The sequence below is a fragment of the Coturnix japonica genome, chromosome 3, assembly GCF_054131305.1.
Source record: "Coturnix japonica strain WE chromosome 3, WE-NBRP24, whole genome shotgun sequence".
NCBI lineage: Eukaryota > Metazoa > Chordata > Aves > Galliformes > Phasianidae > Coturnix > Coturnix japonica.
The window spans coordinates 39,280,955-39,303,291 of NC_140665.1; the positions used below are offsets into that span (position 1 = coordinate 39,280,955).

The following is a 22,337-nucleotide window of genomic DNA, read 5'->3' on the forward strand; positions in this document are numbered from 1 at the left end:
AAATAATAGTATTCAAAAAAAAAAAAAGGATAGCAAAAGAATAAAGAAAGAAATTATAGTTTGAGCATAGAATAGAATCATAGAATTTGAGTTGGAAGAGACCTTAAAAGGTCGTCTAGTCCAACTAGTCCAAGTTCTTAGAATGAACAGGAGCACCTACAGCTGGATCAAGTTGCTCAGAGCCCTCTCCAGCCTGACTTTTGCAGCAAGCCGTATAGTATAAATACTGTCCCATTTTTCCTGCTCTCTGTTGCTTGGTTATAGAGTTTTGAGCCTGGCACACCCTCTTGTACCTTCTGCAGTTTTTATCTTGGAAGAATAAGCAGTCTGGCTATTTTTCTGGGATTTCTAGAAATGAGACAGACTTTGGCAAATCGCTGGTGGTGCACAAGCAGATTATCTGGGTACACCAGGGAATTCATGGCATTCTCAGCAAGAGGAAGGCAACCAAGGCTGCTGGATCTGACCAAAGCAGCTGCCTGGATGGCAGTAGACAGACATCCCTTGCACAGTGGCTGCACAGTTGATCTCTAAATTCACAGCAAATTGAAGCAGCTGGGTATGTCTGATATCTGGCATATGTGCTTCCCTCTCTGAGATTTCTTGAACTCTGGAAATCTTACATACATCTGCAGAATGTATCCTAGTGGTTGATAATTTAATGCAAAAGTCATGACAGCATAAGTCACTGAGTAAGTTGTCTTTTTGAGACTTGCAGTGCAAGCCATTCAAAAAGGCACACCACTAGTGGAACTATGTCATGATGCTGGACAGAAGATGCTTTGCCATCTTAAAGTGCAGTTATTAAAATCCTCAGACATATCCTTCCTCTTAACTGGTTTGTACAATATTGACATATTTTAGCCTTTTATTTCCTCTCCTTTATCCATAATAGGTGAACTCTGTGTGTGCATGTGTGTACACTTACATGCAATATAAAATATACAAACAACCCAACTCATATCAACACCTTCCCATTTGTAGTGTCCCTAGCAGCTTGGATAATGCTCATGTTTCTTAACTGATACATGCAAAAAAATCATTACAGGCTTTGTTTCTCAAAGTCTTACAATAGAATACCTGCTTACCACTTATAAAGTCACCCAGTTCAACACAACTTGGTGATCTCAACCAGCTCTAAGCTTGTTGTACACTGACACAATCTGATCCCACTCTAAATAGAAATATTTCTCCAGACCAGCTCCTTAAAGTCATTTTTTTTTACAGCCTGGAAAATGTACATGGATTTCTATGTTTGTGTGAAGCATTAGTGACATCCAGTGGTGACTAATGCAAATGGTAAGAATGCTTAGCCCCTGTTCTCAAGGGACACCTAAAATTCCTCCTTCTCCTTCTGTAACAGACAAGCTATTTGAAAACAGAGAAAGGCAGAAAATATGTGTTTCCTGGCTCTTCCATAATGCATCCTTACTCTGTGTTTGATTAAACCTCACTGACCATGTACCATATAATTGTTATTTTTTGTCTGTGTCATTTGTTAGAACCTACAGAAGCTCTTTGAGAAACCGGGTGGCTGAAGTTGTGCCACCAAAGGCGTCTCCCATCAAAACAGATATAGATTACAAGGAAAACCAATTAAACAATCAGATGTGAGACTGCTGAGAAGTACTAGCTGTATACATACAAGGGTTTCACTAGGTAGTCTTCCATGGAGGTGTGTGAATGACAGCATGAGAAGATGAAGAAGGAACACAGAAAGAAACAAAAGCAACAGCCATAACATAATCCTGATGAAAAGCATCACAGGCACTTTTAGGCAGAGTGCTGTTTCCTCTCCCAGTGGAAATAAGTTGATAGCCTCTGAATTTTGGTCAAGAGTCTGTTGAATCAGCCACAGGCAGTTATCTCAACTTCAGTGCTGCCAATTCTGCGCTGTCTGGGATACTGTTCAGTTTCAAGGAGCCAGCTGAGACACCAACAGCCCAGAGTAAAATTTCAGATTAACTCAAAATAATTAAGTCTAATTTTAAGAGCTTCCATCACAGTCATGGTGGTTATCTCAGAAGGAGTTTTTTATATAAAGTATTAGCTCATACAGAACACATCAGGGAACAGAGGCTATTCTTCAACATTTTAACATGACATGCATTCAAGTCATGTTTTAGGCCAGTTCATTTTCATGCAGTGACATGTTGCAATGAGTGACAGTTATCCAAGAAATCAGCAGCATTCATTTATTGACTTCAGTGTTCAGGACTGGAACAGGGGACATAAGCTCTTCTTTCTGTATTCACATAAGCAAGTTCATTCCCATGTCTTATGCATCAAAAGAAAAACAAATAAAAAGCTGTAAAACATGAATATTGGGAAAATTTTCTGTTGTGAACTTCTATGTCTAACTGGAGCTCTTTGTTTCTAATATCTACTGAAAGCAGCAAACAGGGTTTTTTTCCACCCTGATACTGGATGGAGAAGTCATTTTAGGCAGGCAAGGTACGCAAGCTAATGTATCAGTGCTGGCATGATAGTTTGTCAAATATTATCTACATTTTCTGAAGGATTTTTGTACCTGGAGCTTCTACCACAAATTAATTGTAGTATCTCTGTTTCTGCATGATGCACACTGTCACACTTTTCTCCTTTATCATAAATTGTAATGTGATGCCTTCAGCTTTTTAAAGTGATAGAAACAGAGAGAAGTCATGAGAATGTGGTGGGAGGTAAAAGCAGATGCTTTCTTTCCCATCTTACCTATGTATATTGGAATGAAAGTATTTCCAAGATAGTGGATTAGTTACTGGCAGCCTTCAAGAAAATGATGATACAATTATACTAAGCATGATTTGTCATATAATTATGCATCCCTCACAGTGTTCATTATTTGAGAATAAGAAGGGATGCTGGAATCTTTAAAATTCAGTGCTCACGCAAAAGCTAAAAGTAGCTATTCTATTCACTGGCTCCTACAACAATCGTATTCAGGTAGTAGCAATAAGGTGAGACAGTCTTTCAGATGCTCTCTCTTCATTCATTCAATGAGTTCATTAATCATATGTTATCTAAAACCTGCAGATTAAATAGTGATTCCAATTTTCATAAGAAGTTATTAAGTGTCATGCCTTTGTGTCTCTGGAGGGATGACAAGGAAAAAAGTGAAAGCCTGTGCTTTGCTAGGCCTAGAAATCTTGGAATGAGTGATGAGTCAGAAAAGGAAAAGCATGAAAGGCTTTATAATAGAAATGAAATGAATAATCCTAGCACAAAAATGATGGAAGATAGATTCAGGGAGATGATTTTTACTGAGAGAGTAGTGAGGTGCTGGAACAGGCTGCCAAGAGTTGTGGGTGCCTCACTTGGAGGTGTTTAAGGCCAGGGTGGATGGGGCTCTGGGCAACCTGATCTAGTACTTATCTAGTGGCTGGGAACCCTGACTGTGACAGGGAGGTTGGAACTTGATGATCCTTAGTGTCCCTTCCAACTAAAGCCATTCTATGATTGTATGATTCCTACAGTTCTGTGAAATGGCTCATTTCTCTCCTTGGTTTGGTCTGCTGAGTCATGGGGATGCTCTGGTTTGTGCATAGCTGCATCAGATAAAGGTGGCTGCCTAATTCTGGTTTTACTGTTAATTTACTGAGCTTGTTATACTGCAGTTTCCATTGACAAATGATTACATTCCACCGACTCCAAGGTTATTTTACAAATACATCAACAAATCTGAAAGATGTAAACATTTCAACAACAGATTCAAATGTAAGCATACTCTTTTTTCGTCAAAGAACTTTGTAAGCAAAAGCATAAGTAGTAGAGTAGATCTTTTTAGAGCAGGATTTGTCTTAGCTAACACAAGAGATCTCAGCTCCTTTGTAAAGCACATACTTTTAAATTGTTCAGAAGTTTAATTTCCAACATCTGGTTTGCTACATTGAAAAGATGGGTGAGTAGTAACGTAAGCTCAGTGAGGCAAGGTTAAACAGAAGGTAAAGCATCTGTGTGAGGAAAGAGGTCATTTGTTCTTCCATTCTGGCACACAGAAGTACATAATAGCAGGGCATATTTTTAGATATGAAGTTACCTTTAACAGCGTGTAAGAAACTGTGAATGAAAAACATGAAAGAAGGTGCTAACAGAGTACACCGGAAGGCAGCAGGATGGAGGAGGTGAATTATGCTCTGATTCATTTCTAACACTCGGGAACACACAAGAAAAGCAGCAGGAGCTCCACCTCAAAATACACCAAACCTCAGAGGCCTGGCTTGGAGCTGCCACAAGTTTATGCTGGCGCCGCCATTTTGAGCTGCCCGCCCCGCCCGCAGTGCGGCTCGGAACGCTGCAGGGGGCGCTGCCATGGCGGCTGCCCCGCCTCTCCCACCTCACGCCGGGCCCGCCCCGTCCGGGCCGCGGGGCGGATGAGGCGTTACGCTGGCAGCTGGTTCCTGTTGCCGTGTCGGGCCTGCCGAGCCGGGCTGGGGAGCTGTCGGTAGTCGTGGCCCGTCATGGAGGCCAGGAAGATGAACTTGCCGCGGGGGCCAGAGAACCTCTGCTTCGACAAGGACGAGTTCATGAAGGTGGGTTCTTTGAGTCTGCACAAGCGGCGGGTGTCGCTGGGGGGTGATCCAGGGGAGGGGATGGATGTGGTGTGTGTGTGTGCATGCTTGGTTTGCACTTCTTCCATCGTTCTCCTTTTCCTGGTTCATTTCCAGCCGGATTTTGACGTCGATCACTTTGTATCGGAGTGTAGGAAGCGTGTGCAGCTGGAGGAGCTCAGGGAGGATCTGGAGCTCTATTACAAACTCCTTAAGACAGCCATGGTAGAGCTCATCAATAAGGACTATGCGGACTTTGTTAATCTCTCAACGAACCTAGTAAGTGCTACTGTCATGTCCATGCTCTATTCACTGTAACGTGCTTCTTATTTTTCATACAAAAAGCCTATATCAGATTTAAGACATCTTAAACAGTGACTTTGAGGGGAGGTGAAAGCCCATTCCCAGATAATTTAGCTGAAGTAGAGGATTGTCCCATGGTAAATATATTAGAATGTACTTTTGTTGTATAACTCATGAGGAAAATAGATTCAAGACAAACGCTTTCGGTTTTCATCTGCTAACGCTTGTAAAATTGAAGGCAGCACGTCATTAAGATTCAGTAGTAAAGTTTTAGACAAGGCCATTCTGCAGGATTCTTTAGGAGTCTTCAAACTTACTATCTTTAGAAGTTCCAGCTCATTTTACTGAGAGTTTCATGCTAAAATTGCTTGTTCCCTTTTTCTCTTACTCTTTTACCTCAGTTTATAACATTATACAGGCTCAAAGATTGAGATTTATCTTTTCTCTTGTAAGAAAAGTTGTTATAGATTGTGATTTTCTTTCATTTTTGGCTTTATGTAACAATCTGATGTATTCATACGTGCATTTAAAGTAACATCTTTTTGCATTGTGCTTAAAACTGGAGTCTATAAGAGTCTGTGTATCTCAGTTCTTCTTCAGTGTCTATAAAATCATAGTCACTAATTCAGTCAACTTTCCAAATGAGTTATAAATGTTTTTATGGTAATTTCTTTAGGTTGGCATGGACAAGGCCCTCAATCAGCTTTCAGTACCCTTGGGTCAGTTAAGAGAAGAAGTTATGGTATGCTCAAAGAAAGTCATTATAACTTGTGTTCACTTCTCTATGATACATAAACTACATTTTATTTGTATTAGTCTTTATTATAATCTTTACAAATTATATTCCTAGATGGGTAATGGGAGATGTGTTTTATTGGACCTGCAGTTAACTTACATTTCTTACATTGCAGTAGTGCCTTTTAATCAATCAATGATGGATTTCTTAAATAATAAATGAATGAACTCTCGTTAGATAAATCTATACAAAATGTTGGAACTATTTCTGCCTTTTTTACTTTGAGGGCAGTTAATCTGTTTCCTATTCTGCATTGTTAGAGTTTAGGTTTTTAATTTGCTTTTTAAGCTACTTCTTCATAGTAGTAAGCCAGGTTTTCATACTGACTTGTTTTTCTCTCACAGAGTCTAAGGTCATGTGTCACTGAAGGAATTCAAGCAATAGATGATCGTCTGTCCAGACAAGAAGATATCAGAAAAAAAAAGGTACAGTAGATAAATTATTACCTTGAAGAGATGCTTACTAGGGCAACTTCTGCCATTAACCCCTAGAAAATTGAGTTTACAAAGATCTAGGCCATGTAGATGCACACTGTGCAGAATTTTGCAGTTGTTAAAATGAGAGATTTTGATTGACTGACTTCATTTTTTTTCACATCTTCTTGATGATAAATATTTTGTCTGTTGGAAACACTGTCTCAGTTGCCTTTTTTTAGTTACAGTTGCTCTTACTTTTGCTTGTAGCAGTCTGTAAACATATATTGTGAAAGTAATTGAAGCACAGCAGCTTAATTTTGGTATGGGAGAAGAATAACATTTGTCTTTTTGCTTGACTCAGAAAAATTCAGGGGTAAGAGCAACTGTGATAACACTGTGGGATTTTATAGACTTGTGATCAGTAAGAGATACATGATTTAAATATTAAGAAGGCAGAGATCTTCTACCAGGGCAGAAAATTTAAAAAAAAAAGCATCCGAAGTATCTTCAGAAGTATTGTAATGGGTTTGGGGTCAGACATTAAAAGTCTTTCTTTACTTACAGGTGTGTGTCCTGAGGCTTATTCACGTTATTCAGTCAGTTGAGAAAATTGAGAAGATTCTCCATTCTCAAGGCACTAACGAGTTATCCACCTTAGAAGGAAACAGGTAAAAAATTTTTTTAAAAAATAGGAAAAAAGTGCTTGCTTAATTGATGGGACCAACTGAATTTTATGGTATTGTTGTAGCTTGCATAAATAAACATTAAACAACATTAAAGTACACATTTATGCAACACAAGTTGGATTTGTGCATGCTCATTTTCTCATTATCTCTTTTCTAGCCCTCTTTTAACTGGACAGGTTTTAGAGAGAATTGCCACAGAATTTAATCAACTACAATTTCATGCAGTACAAAGCAAAGGAATGCCCCTTCTGGACAAAGTGAGACCAGTGAGTATTATCTAATAACCAGCTTAACATTTGCGTGATCAAGCTAAAATGATGCTATTGGAAAACAAAGGCCATTTCCACAGAGGAGAAAATTATTTTCAAGAGGTTGTGTTATCAGCTGTGGCAAAGTGTTATTTCTTCTGAGAGCTTGTATTTTGTTTGCTAGCTTTAGGATAAATTACTTAAAGTAATAGTGGGAGATATGACAGACGCTTTTGTTAGCCTAATGCATCTTGCAGTTTGTCTGCTTATTAATAACAAAGCGTATTCCAGAGATGTATATTGTTTTTGCTAGCTGCAGCATACAGACTAAAATATAAACTGAATGTGCCTTAGAGTGGCACAACAATTTCTTAACAATGTTTGCCCAGTTTTCTATACTTCTTGTTGATGTCCCAGTTTTGGTTGTGTGATCTCTTAATAGCCTGTCTGGTGCTTTTATTTTATTTTTTGTTCGGACCAGTGATGAAGATTTTGGAATATACCAATGTTTTAGTTGTCATCAGGTGGTGGTTTCCATGATTGGTCAGCAATTGGTTTATTGGCTTTGCGTATCCAGAGCACAGAATCACACAGAATCACAGAATGACCCGGGTTGGAAGGGACCTCAAGGATCATGTAGTTCCAACCCCCCTGCCTGGCAGGGCCACCAAACATACACCTTTACTAGATCAGGTTGCCCAGGGCCCCGTCCAACCTGGTCTTGAACACCTCCAAGGACGGGGCATCCATAACCTCCCTGGGCAGCCTGTTCCAGGGCCTAACCACTCTCCTAGTGAAGAACTTCCCCCTAACATCCAACCTAAATCTTCCCTCTTTCAACTTAAAACCATTTCCCCGTGTCCTGCTATTGTCAGCCCTATTGAACAGATTATCTGGTCATGTAAAAAGAATCAGTTTAAGATGGATGTGCGCGATATAGCATGCAAAGTGCTAGAAAGAAAATTTGGCTTGTTAAATTGGTAGTTCGACTTTGATTAAATTATTGCCATGTTATTGAATTCACTTTCAGTACAGAGCTTCAAGGGACCACGCTGGGCCAACAGTATATCTGCAGCTAATGTAGCAGGGAGTTGGATCTAATAAAAGAAATGTTGTAGGAGATGAGGAAGAATGATTAGGAGAATATACATTGAACAGGAGGATATATGCTGACTGAAGGAGCTGTTTAGCAGAAACCAGAAGGAATGCACCAGCAGGTCATTTGTTGCCAGTATAATTCAGTGTCTTCAGTTTGCAATTATTTGGGAAGTATTGCTGGGAAAACACAGTAATTATAGTTTTTGACAGAGGGGTAAATGCTGCAGTTGTTACCCAGGTAACATACTGAAAAACTTTTGTGCGTTATCACACACAGTTGTTCAGTTCAGCAAGGCATAATTACTGCCCTATTTCTTCGCTATAGTGAGTACCTTAGATAAGTTATGATGTCTTTTTCAAAATATAAAAGAATGGCCTTTTAATTAAACTTTGTAATAATAAATACTGCACTAAATAATGTCAGTAACCAAGTAAGCTTATGTTAATTTTCATTTGATGCTAACATTTATCAGAACTCATGCGCCTTTCAAGTAAAAGTTGAAAGCTGAATCGAGTATTTCTAGAAGAACTTACTTCAGCAATGATGGCAAAGCTTTTCTAACTGCTGTATTTCATTTTTCTTCATAGCGTATAGCTGGAATAACAGCCATGTTGCAGCAGTCTCTGGAAGGACTGCTCTTGGAAGGTCTTCAGACATCAAATGTTGACATAATACGTCACTGTCTTCGCACTTATGCAACAATTGACAAAACACGAGATGCAGAGGCATTAGTTGGTCAAGTGCTCGTAAAACCTTACGTAGATGAGGTAAGAGAGAATCAAGAATCTAGGAAAGCGAACTGACTTACAAGCATACTTATTTTTCCAGCTTCAGTTAGCAGTTTCAAAGTACCTTTGTGAAGGGAGCAAGGGAACTGAACATGCCATTTTTTGTTGCTTTTACTTAAGGAAAAAGGTGGAGGAATTCTCTATTCACCTGTCACCAATTTGGGGTACATCTATTTGAGATTCTTTTTAGTGAAAGGATAGTCTATCTGATAAAACATGAGCTGTTTGTCATTGTCGATAGGATGCTTCTTCCCTCCTTTAGAAAAGGAAACGTTCAAAATTGTTCTGTTTTTACTTTGCGTGCACATACACTCAGAGAACAAGGCTGATGGCTTTTGGATGGTAGAAGAAGTATAATGTTTGTGATCCATCCACTTAAGAATGGTCTTTTTTTTTTGGTGCTTTCTAATGCTGTAACAACTGCTGCTGTGGGGAATGGTCTTCTTTCCCTCAAGCTGATGTGTCCTGCTTGGAAACTGGGAAAGCAATATACTGAATATTGAGATATTTTTGGATATGGTATTGGGAGTTATGAGTGAATAGACATCTGAATGTTTTATTACTGTATTTCATACTCGCACTTCTGATGTTCAACATTGAACTCTTCGTGACAGGTAATTGTGGAACAGTATGTTCAAGCTCATCCTAATGGCCTTCAGGCCATGTACAATAAACTGCTGGAGTTTGTTCCTCACCACTGCCGGCTCTTGCGTGAAGTTACAGGGGGAGCTATTTCAAGGTAAATGTTTGGGCTTTCTTTTGATTGCTCTAAAGTTACCACAGAGATAATACATTTTTGAAATATCTTGTACCTTCCATGCACAAATGTGGTCTTTTCCTAAGGATTCATATTCAATTTTGATTTGCATCATATGTGTTTTTAAGTCAGTGAACAAATTTTCTTGCTCTGGGGTCCAGACCTTCGCAGGGGGTGAAGAAAATCCTCTATTTCAGTAGTAGAATTGAATACTGGTCATGATAGAACATACCAGATAATTGGGGCTGGTTTCTTTTACTGAAGGAAACATGATTGAATGTTTCATCCAAGGGCAAGGGCATCATAAAGCTTTCAGACAACAGAAGTTCAAGAGTTACTGGGTTGCTGGGGTACATTTAAAAAAAAGTGAGGATGATCCCCAGCAATTGGACAGATGTATTTCGTAACATGTTTAATTGATTTCTATATGTCAGCTATTGTCTGAAAAAGAGTTTAATTCCTTACGCAATTAAGTTGCCTTTTCTGAAGTTTAAATGTTTAATATGTACTGAACTGTATCCACTTATCCATCTATTTACAGACTGGTTAATATGGTGGAATGCTGTAATTAGCAAAAACTATGGAGGCATCCCGTTTGCTCTTAAGTTATATCAGTGTGTCAATACTTCTAATCTTTCAGCAAGTTTTTTGTCTGTATTTGTCATAATTGAAGGTTTTGACTTTGTTATACTGAAATGGAAAGAAATGCTTGCTTCTCTTTTGCTCTCAATTTATAAATCTTCCTAATGAGGGTGGCTTTCAGTCTTTTGTTTGGAAGCACTGTATCACGTATAGATACAATGACAAAAGAGAATTGATTCTCTTTCTTTCCATTGTGTAAGTCACCTTACACATACTTGGTATTTCTTTCAAATTTGAAGCTGTTTAAATATTGAAAATACATGAGGAAGAGTTAGGAGTTTTCAGCTGAAAAGCAGTTGCTTTCCAGACACGCTTGCAAAATATATAACATAAAATCGTATAACACTTTTAGGGCTATTAAAATACTTGCAATTTGTTGAGATCATTGGGATCATCCCAACCTGGAAGGAAGAACAGTGTGAGAGAATCAGCATTCCTATGCTTTAAAAAAGAGAAAAAGCAATTACATTTTGTCTAATGCAGTGCATGTCCTTTTAGCTATCCTGACCTCTAAATAGAAGCCTGGTGCTAAAATACAACCATGGAATCATTTCATTTTTATTGCAGTGAAAAAGCGGATATTGTACCTGGATATGATTTCTTAGTGAACTCAGTGTGGCCAGAAATAGTACGTGGTTTAGAAGAAAAATTGCCATCGCTGTTTAATCCTGGAAACCCAGATGTGTTTCACGAGGTAATTCATTTTATGACTTATTTTCCAGTTCTTCTTTTTATGATGCATGTAAGAATTGAGTGAGTCAAGTCTGCAAGTGGAGAGCAATTGCATTCTGCACCACTTGTCTTATATGTTCAATTATTATTATTTTCCACTTCTTTCCTGTCGTGTTAAACCATCTTTGCCTCAACACAGAAATTTTGCCTTTTTTTTTTCCCTTCATTTTCCCCTCCGTTTTCTCCCATGTCCCACTACAAGGAAACAGGGTGCGGGGGAACAAATGGCTGTGTGGGGCTTAGCTGCCTGCTGGGTTAAACCACAGCCATCAGGGTAGGTCTTAAAGCGGTTACTGGAAGCCAGTTAGTCATGTGAATTTGGCCTTAAATATTTATTTTAGGAGTAGCTGTCCTGTTTTAGTCAGAGAATTGCAACATCGATGAAGGTGGAAGTGGATGACTGTGGTGTTTTTCCAAGATTAGGACTTCTGTATATAAAGGGCTGTCTTAATTTTTAATTAATTATTGTGTTATAAATACAACCGCACAGGGACAAAAGTAGCTAACCTAAAGGCTTTTGTGTGCCACTTCCTGAATACCACCTCCACACCATGCAATTGCCACATCACAAGAGAAACATTTAACAGAAGGCTCCAAATGCACTGGGGTACGCCATGCAAAAGCTTGCCCATGTCAGTGCATTGCCCAGGATCGTTTCTGAGGGCAGAACCGATCAGCAGCAGCTCCAGGACTTCTCCTGGGAGTGTTTTACTGCTTCATAAAAGAATCTGAGTGTGTTGCTCACTTGCTGCACTGGAGTGGGGTAAAAGTCCTGCTGCTTACAGAAATAAAATACCATACTTTCATTCTCATGTGCGTTTGGTGAAGCATGTTTCTGGAAATAAGAACAAAATCCATCTATTGTATCCCTTTATCTCTCATTTACTGGGGCTGACTGTTCCTATTGTTGTGCACCAGTGTTGTTCCACCTTGGTGATTCAGTTCAGAAATAGATCTCTGTGATCTGGCTGTTGAGGGAGCTCAAACAATTCAATGCTTTTCAGAAGTGCTGTGCAGTCTTTTTTTCTTATTACAGAGTAACACCTGTTGGATAACAGGTTTTGGTTTCACTGCAATCCAGGATTTTGGCATTATATGATTAGGTATCAGTGTTGGCCCATTCTGAGCCTTGAGCTTAACCTTAGGCTGATACAGGAGTTCTCTTCAGAGTGTTGTGGCCTTCGTTGCTTAATGGGACCCTGGCAGTGATCAGAATGCTCATACTCTTCCTACAGAAGTACACTACCAGTATGGATTTTGTACGGAAGTTTGAACGGCAGTGTGGCTCACAGGCCAGTGTGAAGCGGTTGAGATCTCATCCTTCCTACCACAGCTTTAACAACAAATGGAACTTGCCTGTTTATTTTCAGATAAGGTTGGTAAACATCTGTTGATTGTTTCAGAAGTAAAATGTTCCTTGTGTCATCTCTTTTGTTCCAGAGTCACAGAATCTCTGAATCATAGGGGTTGGAAGGGACGTCTGGAGGTCATCAAGTCCAACCCACCAGCTAAAGCAGGTTCCCTACAGTAGGTTGCAAAGGTTGAAAAGTGTTCTGAGAGTCTCTCAACAGCTTCATGTGCTGTTTGTTACAGGAGTAGATCTTGTTCCCCTGAGGATAATGCAGCAGTGTTAGTTGGGAATCTGATCATTAGCAGAGGCAGTTAACAGTTTCCTTCCTCAGTTTTCTGTTCCATGTATCTTTCAACTTGCATATACTGATTGAGGATGAATGCTTGATTTTATGGATTGTTTTCGTTTATGGTCCACAATATTAATGAGGTTTTTAATATTCTGCTTTTATTTTTGAACGTGCTAGCCTAAGAACTGTGTTGTATAACACTGTGTTGTACCCTAACTACATATAGCCTCTTGTCCTGCATTCTACTTCGATATTGTTTATGTTTTCTGTGCTGGACAAACCAGTCAGAAGATTTTCTTGCTTTTGTTTCCCACTATACTACACGTTCATTTGTTCCATCATAACTGTTTGCGGGGCTGACCTACATGCTGGATCACTGAAATTATCAGGTCTTTTTAAAAAATAAAAGAGGAGAAGTAGGTGGTGGCAGCCAAGTCTGACTTCTAACTCCAATCAATTTTTCCAAACCATTTAACTGTACAAATATTGATGCTGGCCCAAGGGAAAGGGCAGGCGTACAATAGTGCTGCTGACTGTGCAGACTATGAGTGTCTACAGCAATTATAAACTTCTTAGCAAAGGACAGGTATCGTTAATGAGTCTGTGAATCTGCCCGTCTGTTTGAAAGGGCAGCTTTTTAAACAAGTGACCGCTTGATCAAGCTTTGATGCTTTTGTTCTAAACACTGAAATGAAGCTTCAGTGTATTCTTTCAAAAGAAAACAGCAATCTCTTAGATATTTTGAGTTCTGGCTGATCAAAAGGGTAAAAGAAGTGATTCTCCTTTAAGATTACTGTAAGTCCAAATAGTGCATAACATTTGGAATTGCCCTTGTATCCTTCAGTACATGACAGTGAAAATAATGTAACATTCATAGCAGGGAAGTTTTTTCTTTGCTGTAGGTAACTGTCCTCAAGTCACACAGGATTTGTACTGAAGTGTGTTCTTCCACTATTACACTTGTGGTTAAGGTTGCTAGTTTTTTCAGTTACAGAAATTGCCCAGAACCAAAACTCCTCACTAAAGCCTGTACAAAGAAGGCTGTAAGGAATAGATGGATGCAGAGGCATTTTTTTCTGTAGCAGTGCAGGTACCAGCAGCCTCAGTAACTTGCCTTTTCTTTCAATTACATCAGTACAGCAGATAATGGAACTGTAATGAACTCATGCTTGAGGTTGTTTTCCCATGTAAGAAATATTCAACAAAAGCTGAATAGTTAAAAAGAAGTGATTCAGTTCTCTAATTTGTTTCCCTGTAAGACCTGAATGTGTTGCTTTGTCAGTATAAGTGTTGTAGAGGCAGGAATAAAGATTCAAAGCCATTTGACAAATACTTGAAAATACATGCTAACTGTTGGTAGCAACTGAGCAAGATAGACCATCTCTTATGGGTTTCTTCCTCCTTGATGTGTCAGTCACAGGTATTGTTACTTAAAGTAATTTAAATATGCATGTAGCACATTAGTAGCTGGAACAGGAAGAGCTGGGAAGGCTCTGATCTGGAAATGATAATTGAGAAGTTTTAAAAATGATCCTTGCAGGTTCATAATTAGGAAGTTTGGTAGGTGCAGAGGTTACTGTGATGAACATAAAAGCGATAAGGAAGCTTTCAAAAGCTTTCTATAGAGAAGCTTAAAATACAGTTTTATTTCAGAGTTAGGGATAAAAATGTTAGTAATGATTACATTTTTACCCGAAGGAAATGCTGTCTTATTTGCTGTTACACTTCAGAAGAAAAAAAAAAAAAAGGGCAAAAAAGGAAAAGGGGGCAGAGCATCCTGTGAGGAACTATTGATTTTTGTCAGGTACAGAGTTGTTTGCAGAACCTTATGCCAGTGTCCATTAACAAACACATAGAAAGCTAAAGATTCCCAGTGCCATGTGACATACCTGAAGGTCAGTTTAATTAAGTATGAGGTAATGAGTTCACTTCTAGTGTGAAAGCAGTAACAATTAGGAAAAAGAACCCACAGACACAAACCTTTACTCCCTATAACATGATCTAAAGACTTGACGTGATCTTATCCTAAGTTATGTGTTTATTTGTAATGTGTAAGTTTTAAATCTGCCTATATAAAATCAAATGTTGTCTTTCAAGTATTGATTGACTGGCCTTATTTATATCCTGGGTTATGTTGAGGAAAAGAATAAATGTGTAATCTGTTAGTGTGTGTACACTAATGGCATACAGACAAAACACTGAAAAGTAATGAAGCATCAATGTAAGAAATGATTTATTTATAATCCAAACTTCTGTTTTTCAGATTTAGAGAAATAGCTGGGGCCTTAGAAGCTGCACTTTCAGATTCCCTAGAGGAAGCACCAGGTAAACTTCAGTGCAAAAATTAATAGTTTCCCTATTGTCATGGAAGCTGTGTTTTAAGTAGCACTGATTTTTGCCTCTTCATCATTTACTGACTTGCATCCTTAGGGTTCACAAGTATTGATCTTTGATGAACTGATTTAACAGTAGATACATTTTTGTAGGGAAGGCAATATAGGAGCATTGGTCAGTGATTGCTTCACTTACTAACAGCACTTCTTATGGTAGCAGTAATTAGCATTTTTGTGGATCTATTTCCGTATTTCAAAAAAGAAGATTCTTTTGAATTCCTTAAACCAACCAAAGTTAAATCTCCTGAATTTCAGTGTCCTGACTCTACCCTTTGCTAGGCCCACATACCTCAAGATCACAAACTGAACCAGTTCCTACAGTCCAGGCTGCCTCTGGTACTAACCTCTTTAATGTCTTCCACATTGGTGAGCAACAGGTCCAGCAATGCTTGTATTTCCAGAGTTTGTTTTAGTCTGAGCTTAATAAATCCTTTTAGATATCTTTGTGGTTGTGTCTTTTAGGGATATTTTTTGTTAAGCATTGGATAATGCATTTATTAACATCAGTAATTAACTTTGAGACTGTGCATAGGGACTTAACCTTTGTCGCCTGATTCTTTTTAGAGGGCAGCTCATACTGTCTTTTGGCTACTCACACAGCCTGGATGAGCCTTTCGAAGTGCTGGTCGGATCAAATGTTTTTACCATTGTTAGCACATCGCCTATGGAAGCTTAGTCTGCAGATTTTGTCACGTTACTCTGTGTTCATTAATGAGGTAAGAGAACAATGTAGTTACGGTTCTGATGTCTGTCCATCAGTAAGAGACCCCTTAAAAAAAAAAAAAGGGTTTAACTTCTTTTAAAGTAATTATTTTTCTGAATTTAAAAATGCTTAATAAGAAGACTCAAATTAGGGAGTTTGTTTTATAAAAGTTATCACTGCAAAATATGTCATTGACCTGCAGTGTTGTTACTGCCCCTGTGGTTGTTATTGTCTGCTGGTTGCCAAGGCAGTAGTTCCATATATACTTGAGACTATCTCTGCCACTGGCCAAAGTAGTGCTAATCTTGTATTAAGTCTGTTCATTTGAACACCACACTGGTGAAAATTACTCTAGAACTGTACTGCCTTGTTGTATAGTGACAAAAAAAAAGCTCTAAATCATTTAATTACTTGGTGCATCAAAATCTTCTTTAAAATCATCTTGCTTTATGTAATTGAAGAGTGCAGTTATCACATGCAGTTGTAACGTTTTAATGTCAAAAACTTATGAATCCTTTATATACTGTCTCTATAAATGCAACTTTAACTGCCTTTGCTATTGCTAGGATTCACATCTCAATTTGTCCTTTCAGGTTTCTGTAAGGCCCATTTCCAGCGAGAATACAAAAGACAGCAAAAAATTAATGCCAGCTGGTAGAAAGGAAACTTCTGTAAACCTCAGCTCTAATGAGGACCAAGGGAATGGATCTTCTCCAGAAAGTCAATCTTTGCCGTCCATATCCAGTACTCAGCTGGTGTATGTAGCTGCAGATGTGGATAAGCTCCAGGAAAAGGTTGGTGCTTGTGATTTCACATACAGAAGTCTTTGTCAATCTGTGTGCCAGTTTTGTTTGTTTTGGATCCTGTTAATTCAAAAAACAAGAAGAAAAAGTACATCTTTTGTTTTTAATTTATCTTGAATGCTGAAACTGGAGAGGTCTGATAGAGAAAACATCACCTGACATAAGGGGTCTATTCTCTACCTAGTTTGAGTTACCAGTTACAGAAGAAACCTCTTCAGGTATTTAATCAGTAGCTGATAGACTATACTCCTAAAATGTTTCTGCTCATTTGTGGTGCAGGGTATCACTGTCTCAGAGACTCGCTTTTGCTTGTAAGATCTCTGGCCTCAAAGTGTGGTGCAGTTTTGGCTTTAATATTATATTCTCTTTTATAAGAGAACTCTTCAAAAGAGTTCTATCATCATCATATTTTACTAATGATCCAGAAACTTCAAAATAGCTGTACGGTATTAATATGCTTTCAATAGGAACTTTTCCAATGTACTTTGGTCAGTAAGACTGAAATTTCTGTATCCTGTGAAGCTGCATCTGGGTCGATAATGTTTTGTGAATTGTCACTTGTTTTCTCTGAAGACAAAAATGGTAACGTAGGGAATTGAATGTATAGGCCTTAATTCCCACTAATATTCTCTCACTGGCCTGAGACTGGGTTTCCATAAACACAACAAAAAAAAACCCAACAGATAAGATTGAAGGGGTCTTTTGTTACACTGCTAACTTGCAGGGTGTAGGAGGAGCTATTTCAATATGTTGTTAATAAGACTGTGTCTGTTTTACATTTCCTTCTTTAGATTCCTGACATCTTAGAAATGATTAAACCAAAACTTGAGATGATTGGCTTCAAGAATTTGTCTTGTATCAAAGGTAAATCTGAGAGACTGAATTCAGTCTTTCCCCCTTTTCCCAAGTCCTTCTGCTAACCAAACCATATCAGCTTATATCATACAATTGTACAGCCCCCGTTTCCTTGGTAAATCTGAGCCTTTTGATTCAAGCCCCGTGATACACTGATAATGCTGGAAAATAAATGTGAACCTGGAGAATGTCGCTTTACCTTTTTTGTTTGTTTCTTCTGTGTATCCATTTTTCTGGCTGAGGATTGGCTGATATTAGTAGAGATGTCTTATAAATGGCTAATAAGTCATTTATTAACTATCCTGTATTTGACCCTGGGAGCAGCCATCTAGGACAGTGAGATGGGGATGATGCTGATTTGTATTGTGATTGGGCAGGGTAGCTCATTTTAAACTTCAGTATTTTTACTTCAATAGGAGCCTTGGAAGACTCAAAGACTTCTTTATCAGCCTGCATGCCTACCTTGAATAACAGGATTATCCAGGATCTCAGCGAGTCCTCTTTCACCTACCTGAAGAGTGCATTGGAAATTCCAAGATTATATAGGAGAACCAATAAGGTCAGTGCTGATTGCAGATTTTAAAGTAGATCTCAAGGGAGTCTGGGTGAGGACTGCTAACTGAGCGGTACATTTATGATTTGCTTCAGGGCTGTTCATATCTGGTTTTTTTGGTTGGTATAAGAATAGAAGGAGCAGTGTTTTCAATTTAGTGAGGTATAATACAAGATAGTAGCTATTCTAACAGTAGTACGTGGTATATACTGAGCCTGTTCAGCTTTTCTTGAGGTCAGTGTGAGTAGGAAGTGCCCTTATGAGTAACTGGCTGGCACACGTATCCTCAAAAGCTTTGGTCATTATGGATGCTGTTCCATAGCATATTCCATAGAATAACAATGTTGAATGACTTTGTCATGGTGTCTTTCTTGCGTATGATGACCTCTTTATTGACTGGGCGTGAATAGGTATCTATTTCTTGGCCCACATACGCCCTTAGCATTTAACATATATGCTGTAATTGTCATCCGTCTTTTCAGTAGATAAATTACAGGTTCTTTTTCCCACCTTCTTTCCCTGTTATCTCCCAGGAAGTGCCAACTAAAGCTTCATCTTATGTTGACAGCGCTCTTAAGCCCTTCTACCGACTGCAGAATGAGTACAGAAATATACTGAAACAGCCCATGATCCATCTGTGGTTGGAAGGTGCCCTCTCTGAAAGCACACAAAAGTAAGAGAGCTACACAAAACATCCTGTGCAGAAAGTGGGCTTTTCTGTAAAAGTTTTGCTTTCATTAATTTCCTTTTTTTTTCAGGTACTATGAAACTGTATCAGATGTGTTGAGTTCTGTTAAGAAAATGGAAGAAAGCTTAAAAAGGTTGAAGCAGGCCAGAAGGACTGCAGCTTTGAACCCCGTTGGTACAAATGGGGGTATGAGTGATGATGATAAAATCCGACTGCAGCTGGCTCTGGATGTCGAGTATTTTGGAGAACAAGTAAGTTAACAGAGAGGACATTTGTTTACTGCTATTACTGGTTTGGGGAAGGGAGTGATATAAATGACTTTATGGCTTCGGTTTTTGTTTGCCTTCTCTCTGGGTATTTCCAGCTTTGCCTTAATGAATAGTCAAGAATTTACATCCAAGAGCTTTGAGGATTTCTTACTTACTTGTTCCATTATATGATAGTAAACTATTTGCATTGCCAAATGTGAACCCTTAATTTACAAAGTGAAAACAAGTGGAAGAAAGTAGTCCAGGAAATGTATGTAGTAGCTGTGTCGAGCTGTATAAACATACTGATTTGTAGTCATCACTTCTATATGTAATATGCAGATATAAATTTCTGAGTGTAGGTCCACATCATTAGTTTCCAAGCGGTTGTTGTCAGTCTTATGAACACATGCTGTGGCTGCACTGTGACAGGCAGATACATTTAGCTGTGCGTAAGCGAGTATTTGATTTCCTGGGTAAGAAATTACTTGTTGTAACATTTCTGTAGAGTTTTCACCCAACAGGAAGTTCTGTGCTAGAACCGTAGGCTCTTAGAGATTGTTGGAATGCTTTCATTGTCACACTGCTGTTTCTTGTTGGATGTGTCTTTTGTTTGTATTAAAAGCTTTGCCCAGAACAGTGATCTAGGACCTGAGGTAAAACTTCCATTGAATTCAATGCATTAAAAGCATGGTTACAGCCAAGTTTCTCTTTCCGACTGTGTCACTGGAAAACTTCCAACTGGCTTTAGTTACAAGAAGATGGTTAAACGTTTTACTCTGAGACATCGAGCTAACTGGAAAGACTTCACTGAGCAAAGTTTCATGTGGTTTCTTTTCCATATGTTGCACTGTATGCAGTTTGGGGTTTTTTTGCCATGCATTCGTGTTATATAAAACATACGCTTTCCCAGTTGTTTTAAGAACACGAGCCTTTGTTGGTTTAAAGAAAATCAATGTTTCTTTTGTTTCTTTTTAGATACGAAAGATGGGACTGGAAACAAACAACATAAAAAGCTTTTCAGCCCTTATGGAGCTCGTTCTAACGGCCAAGGATCAGGCTGCAGTGGAGCAATCCTAGGTGTTTGTGTAAACATGCGAGTGACGCCAAAGGAGGATGTAACTGTTCATTATTTTACCAAATAAGTAGCAACTAAGTGCTTCCTATTTATCTCAAGCAACAAATCGGTGCATTTTCTGTTTGTTTCACCGAAAGACTGAGAGTTTACCAATAGTTTTCCATTATATGGAAAGCAGTCGTAAGTTCTAAACTTCTTACTGCAGAAGTGAGAAGTGGAAGAAAATGTTTCCATTATTTTTCTTGTAAATCTTATTATGTAGAAGAGTGAGCTTATATGATGAAAATAGTATGTAATAAATTGTCTTCCTAACTCTGATGTCCCACATGTCTTTTGAATCCATCCAGAGGAGCAGCTCTTGTTGAAATAATGGCATAGCTCACAGGAATACCGGTCCGCTGTTTATTGCTATTGCTTTGCATTCATCAGCTTTCCCTCATCATGGATCACGGTTAGCTCTTGTCAGGATTTCACATGTTTTTTTAATGGACCTTGTTGGTGAGAAGTGCTCCATACAGAAAGCTCCTCAAGTACTGTATAATTAAAAACTCATTTATAATACCAGTACCCAACTTTCTGGCTGTTGCTTCCTGCATAATTGCTTCCCTTCAAACTAGAATTTAGTATACTAAGCTAGAATGTATTCGGAGTTGGCACAGATCAATTTGTATTGTATTTTCTGTTGAGAGGAACATTTTGCCTGAATATATGTGGAGTTCTTGAGATTTGAAACCCAGCTACCACAGTACAAAGTGTATTATTGCACAGTTGGAAATTTTAAGTGTTTTTAAGGTTTAGGTGGTTAAAAGGGTTAAAAAAAAGAGCTTCCTCAGAGCCTGGGTGATTTGCCTTGTGCCCTATTTTTATGTGAAGAATAGGTAGCACAGTCTGAGATGAGTAGGAGATGCATTTGAGGCTTTGCGTAGTTGTAGGCTGAGCTCATTGATGAAGCATGTTGTCATCCTTTGTTTTCTTTCTCCAGATCTCCCATCTGCTACAGCATGATTTTGGGCAGCTCATTCACTAGGATGTAAACTACAACTGAGAGCTCAGTGTTTGAATGGCACTTAGGATACCTGTTGTGTACATTATTGCATGTGTGGTAGAAGAATTCACTGTGGCAGGGGAGACCGTGGTTCCTAAAGTTTCAGTGGGATTTTTGCATCCATATCCTGATGGGACAAACTGAAGGCTGGGAAGAATATGCGTGGCAGTAACAGAACAGTTCGTTAGAAGTGGCAGACCTAGAAGCTTTCACTGTTTTTTTCGGTAGTGTTTAGTATGCAGTTATATAAGATACAGTGTGAATACTGCCAGGACAAAATCTGTCTTCATATGTTTCATTTTATAAAGGGAGTGAGAGCTTTTTAAACTGTTAGCTTGGCAAACTCCCTTGTGGGTTTGGAAGTCTGTCTGAGCTCTTATTCACATCTTTGCTGCTTGTACTGAAGTTCTTGCATCTGGAGCTTAGCCCTTTCCACAGAGCTGCTCTCCAGCCTCTACTCGCCCATCTGTACATATACCAGGGCTTGCCGGGCACTTGTTCTTGTTAAACTTAATGCAGCTGGTGATTGTCCAGCTCTGTTTTGTCTGTAAGGCTTTGCAGCAGTCAGCAGCTCCTCCCGATTTAGTGTTGCCCTCAGACTTACTAAGTAGGCCTTTGGATCCTGTATCCAAGTAATGATGAAAACATTGAAGAGAACTGGACCTAAAATGGAGTCCTGCAGAACCTTAACAGTGACTGGGCATCAGCCTGATGTAACCCCATCTACTATCACCCTTTGAGCCCAACCTGCCAACTAATTGTTCACCCATCATATTATGTTTTTATCTAGCTGCCTGCTGGACATTTTGTCCATTTGGAAGCTGTGAGAAACACTATGGGAAGCTTTGTTGGAATACAAGATGACATCAGCTGGCTTCCTTTGGTCAACTGAGTAGGTAATTTTGTCATAAAAGGAGATTTAAGTTGGTTCAACAGGGATTTCTCATGACTCTACGTTGATTGTGAACAAAGACTGCACTGTCTTTCGGATGTTTTTCAATAACTCCCAGAATAATTTTCTGGCTTGTAATTACCAGGCTCTTCTTTTTCACACTTCTTGAAACCTGGGACTACATTTGCCAGCCCCCAGTCAGCTGAGACCCCTCCAGATTCACATGACCATTGAAAAATAATAACATCAGCCAGCTGTGAGTTCCCTAGGATGATTCCCATTTGGACTCATATACTTTGGCACCCAGCTGGATGCACCTACACCCTTCCTTTTAATCCTCATGGTGTCAGTGGACAGGTGCTTTTTATTGCTAGTGTTTTCCTTGTTTCTTTTCTCTGTAATACATTGAGTCCTTCAGTATCTTG

General features: G+C 38.9%; 1 protein-coding gene across 5 annotated transcripts; it reads left to right on the forward strand.

Annotated features, from left to right (window-relative positions):
* Nucleotides 1–4,392: 4,392 nt before the first annotated feature.
* On the forward strand, nt 4,393–20,287 carry COG2 (component of oligomeric golgi complex 2). Of its 5 annotated transcripts, none has more exons than XR_014943928.1 (18): nt 4,393–4,529; nt 4,665–4,826; nt 5,527–5,592; nt 5,991–6,071; nt 6,627–6,730; nt 6,906–7,014; nt 8,683–8,862; nt 9,498–9,622; nt 10,850–10,976; nt 12,250–12,389; nt 14,918–14,979; nt 15,612–15,763; nt 16,344–16,544; nt 17,345–17,417; nt 17,808–17,967; nt 18,495–18,634; nt 18,720–18,900; nt 19,876–20,287. XR_014943928.1 is itself a non-coding variant. In XM_015857935.3 (18 exons), exons 1-18 carry the CDS (start codon nt 4,458–4,460, stop codon nt 19,975–19,977), a joined length of 2,220 nt encoding a protein of 739 aa, XP_015713421.2. In that variant the 5' UTR covers nt 4,393–4,457; the 3' UTR covers nt 19,978–20,287. The 5 variants fall into 5 exon arrangements, 2 of the variants coding, with proteins under 2 accessions (XP_015713421.2, XP_032299569.2); XR_014943929.1 differs by having other exon boundaries at nt 18,530–18,634; XR_001554071.3 differs by having other exon boundaries at nt 17,825–17,967; nt 18,530–18,634.
* Nucleotides 20,288–22,337: the final 2,050 nt, after the last annotated feature.

Excerpts from the sequence above, each read along its gene's own strand:
- COG2 (XM_015857935.3), top strand. The coding sequence starts at position 4,458 with ATGGAGGCCAGGAAGATGAACTTGCCGCGGGGGCCAGAGAACCTCTGC. Across the intron at positions 6,731-6,905 it reads TCCACCTTAGAAGGAAACAG|CCCTCTTTTAACTGGACAGG; the intron begins GTAAAAAATTTT and ends TCTCTTTTCTAG. Across the intron at positions 17,968-18,494 it reads TATATAGGAGAACCAATAAG|GAAGTGCCAACTAAAGCTTC; the intron begins GTCAGTGCTGAT and ends GTTATCTCCCAG.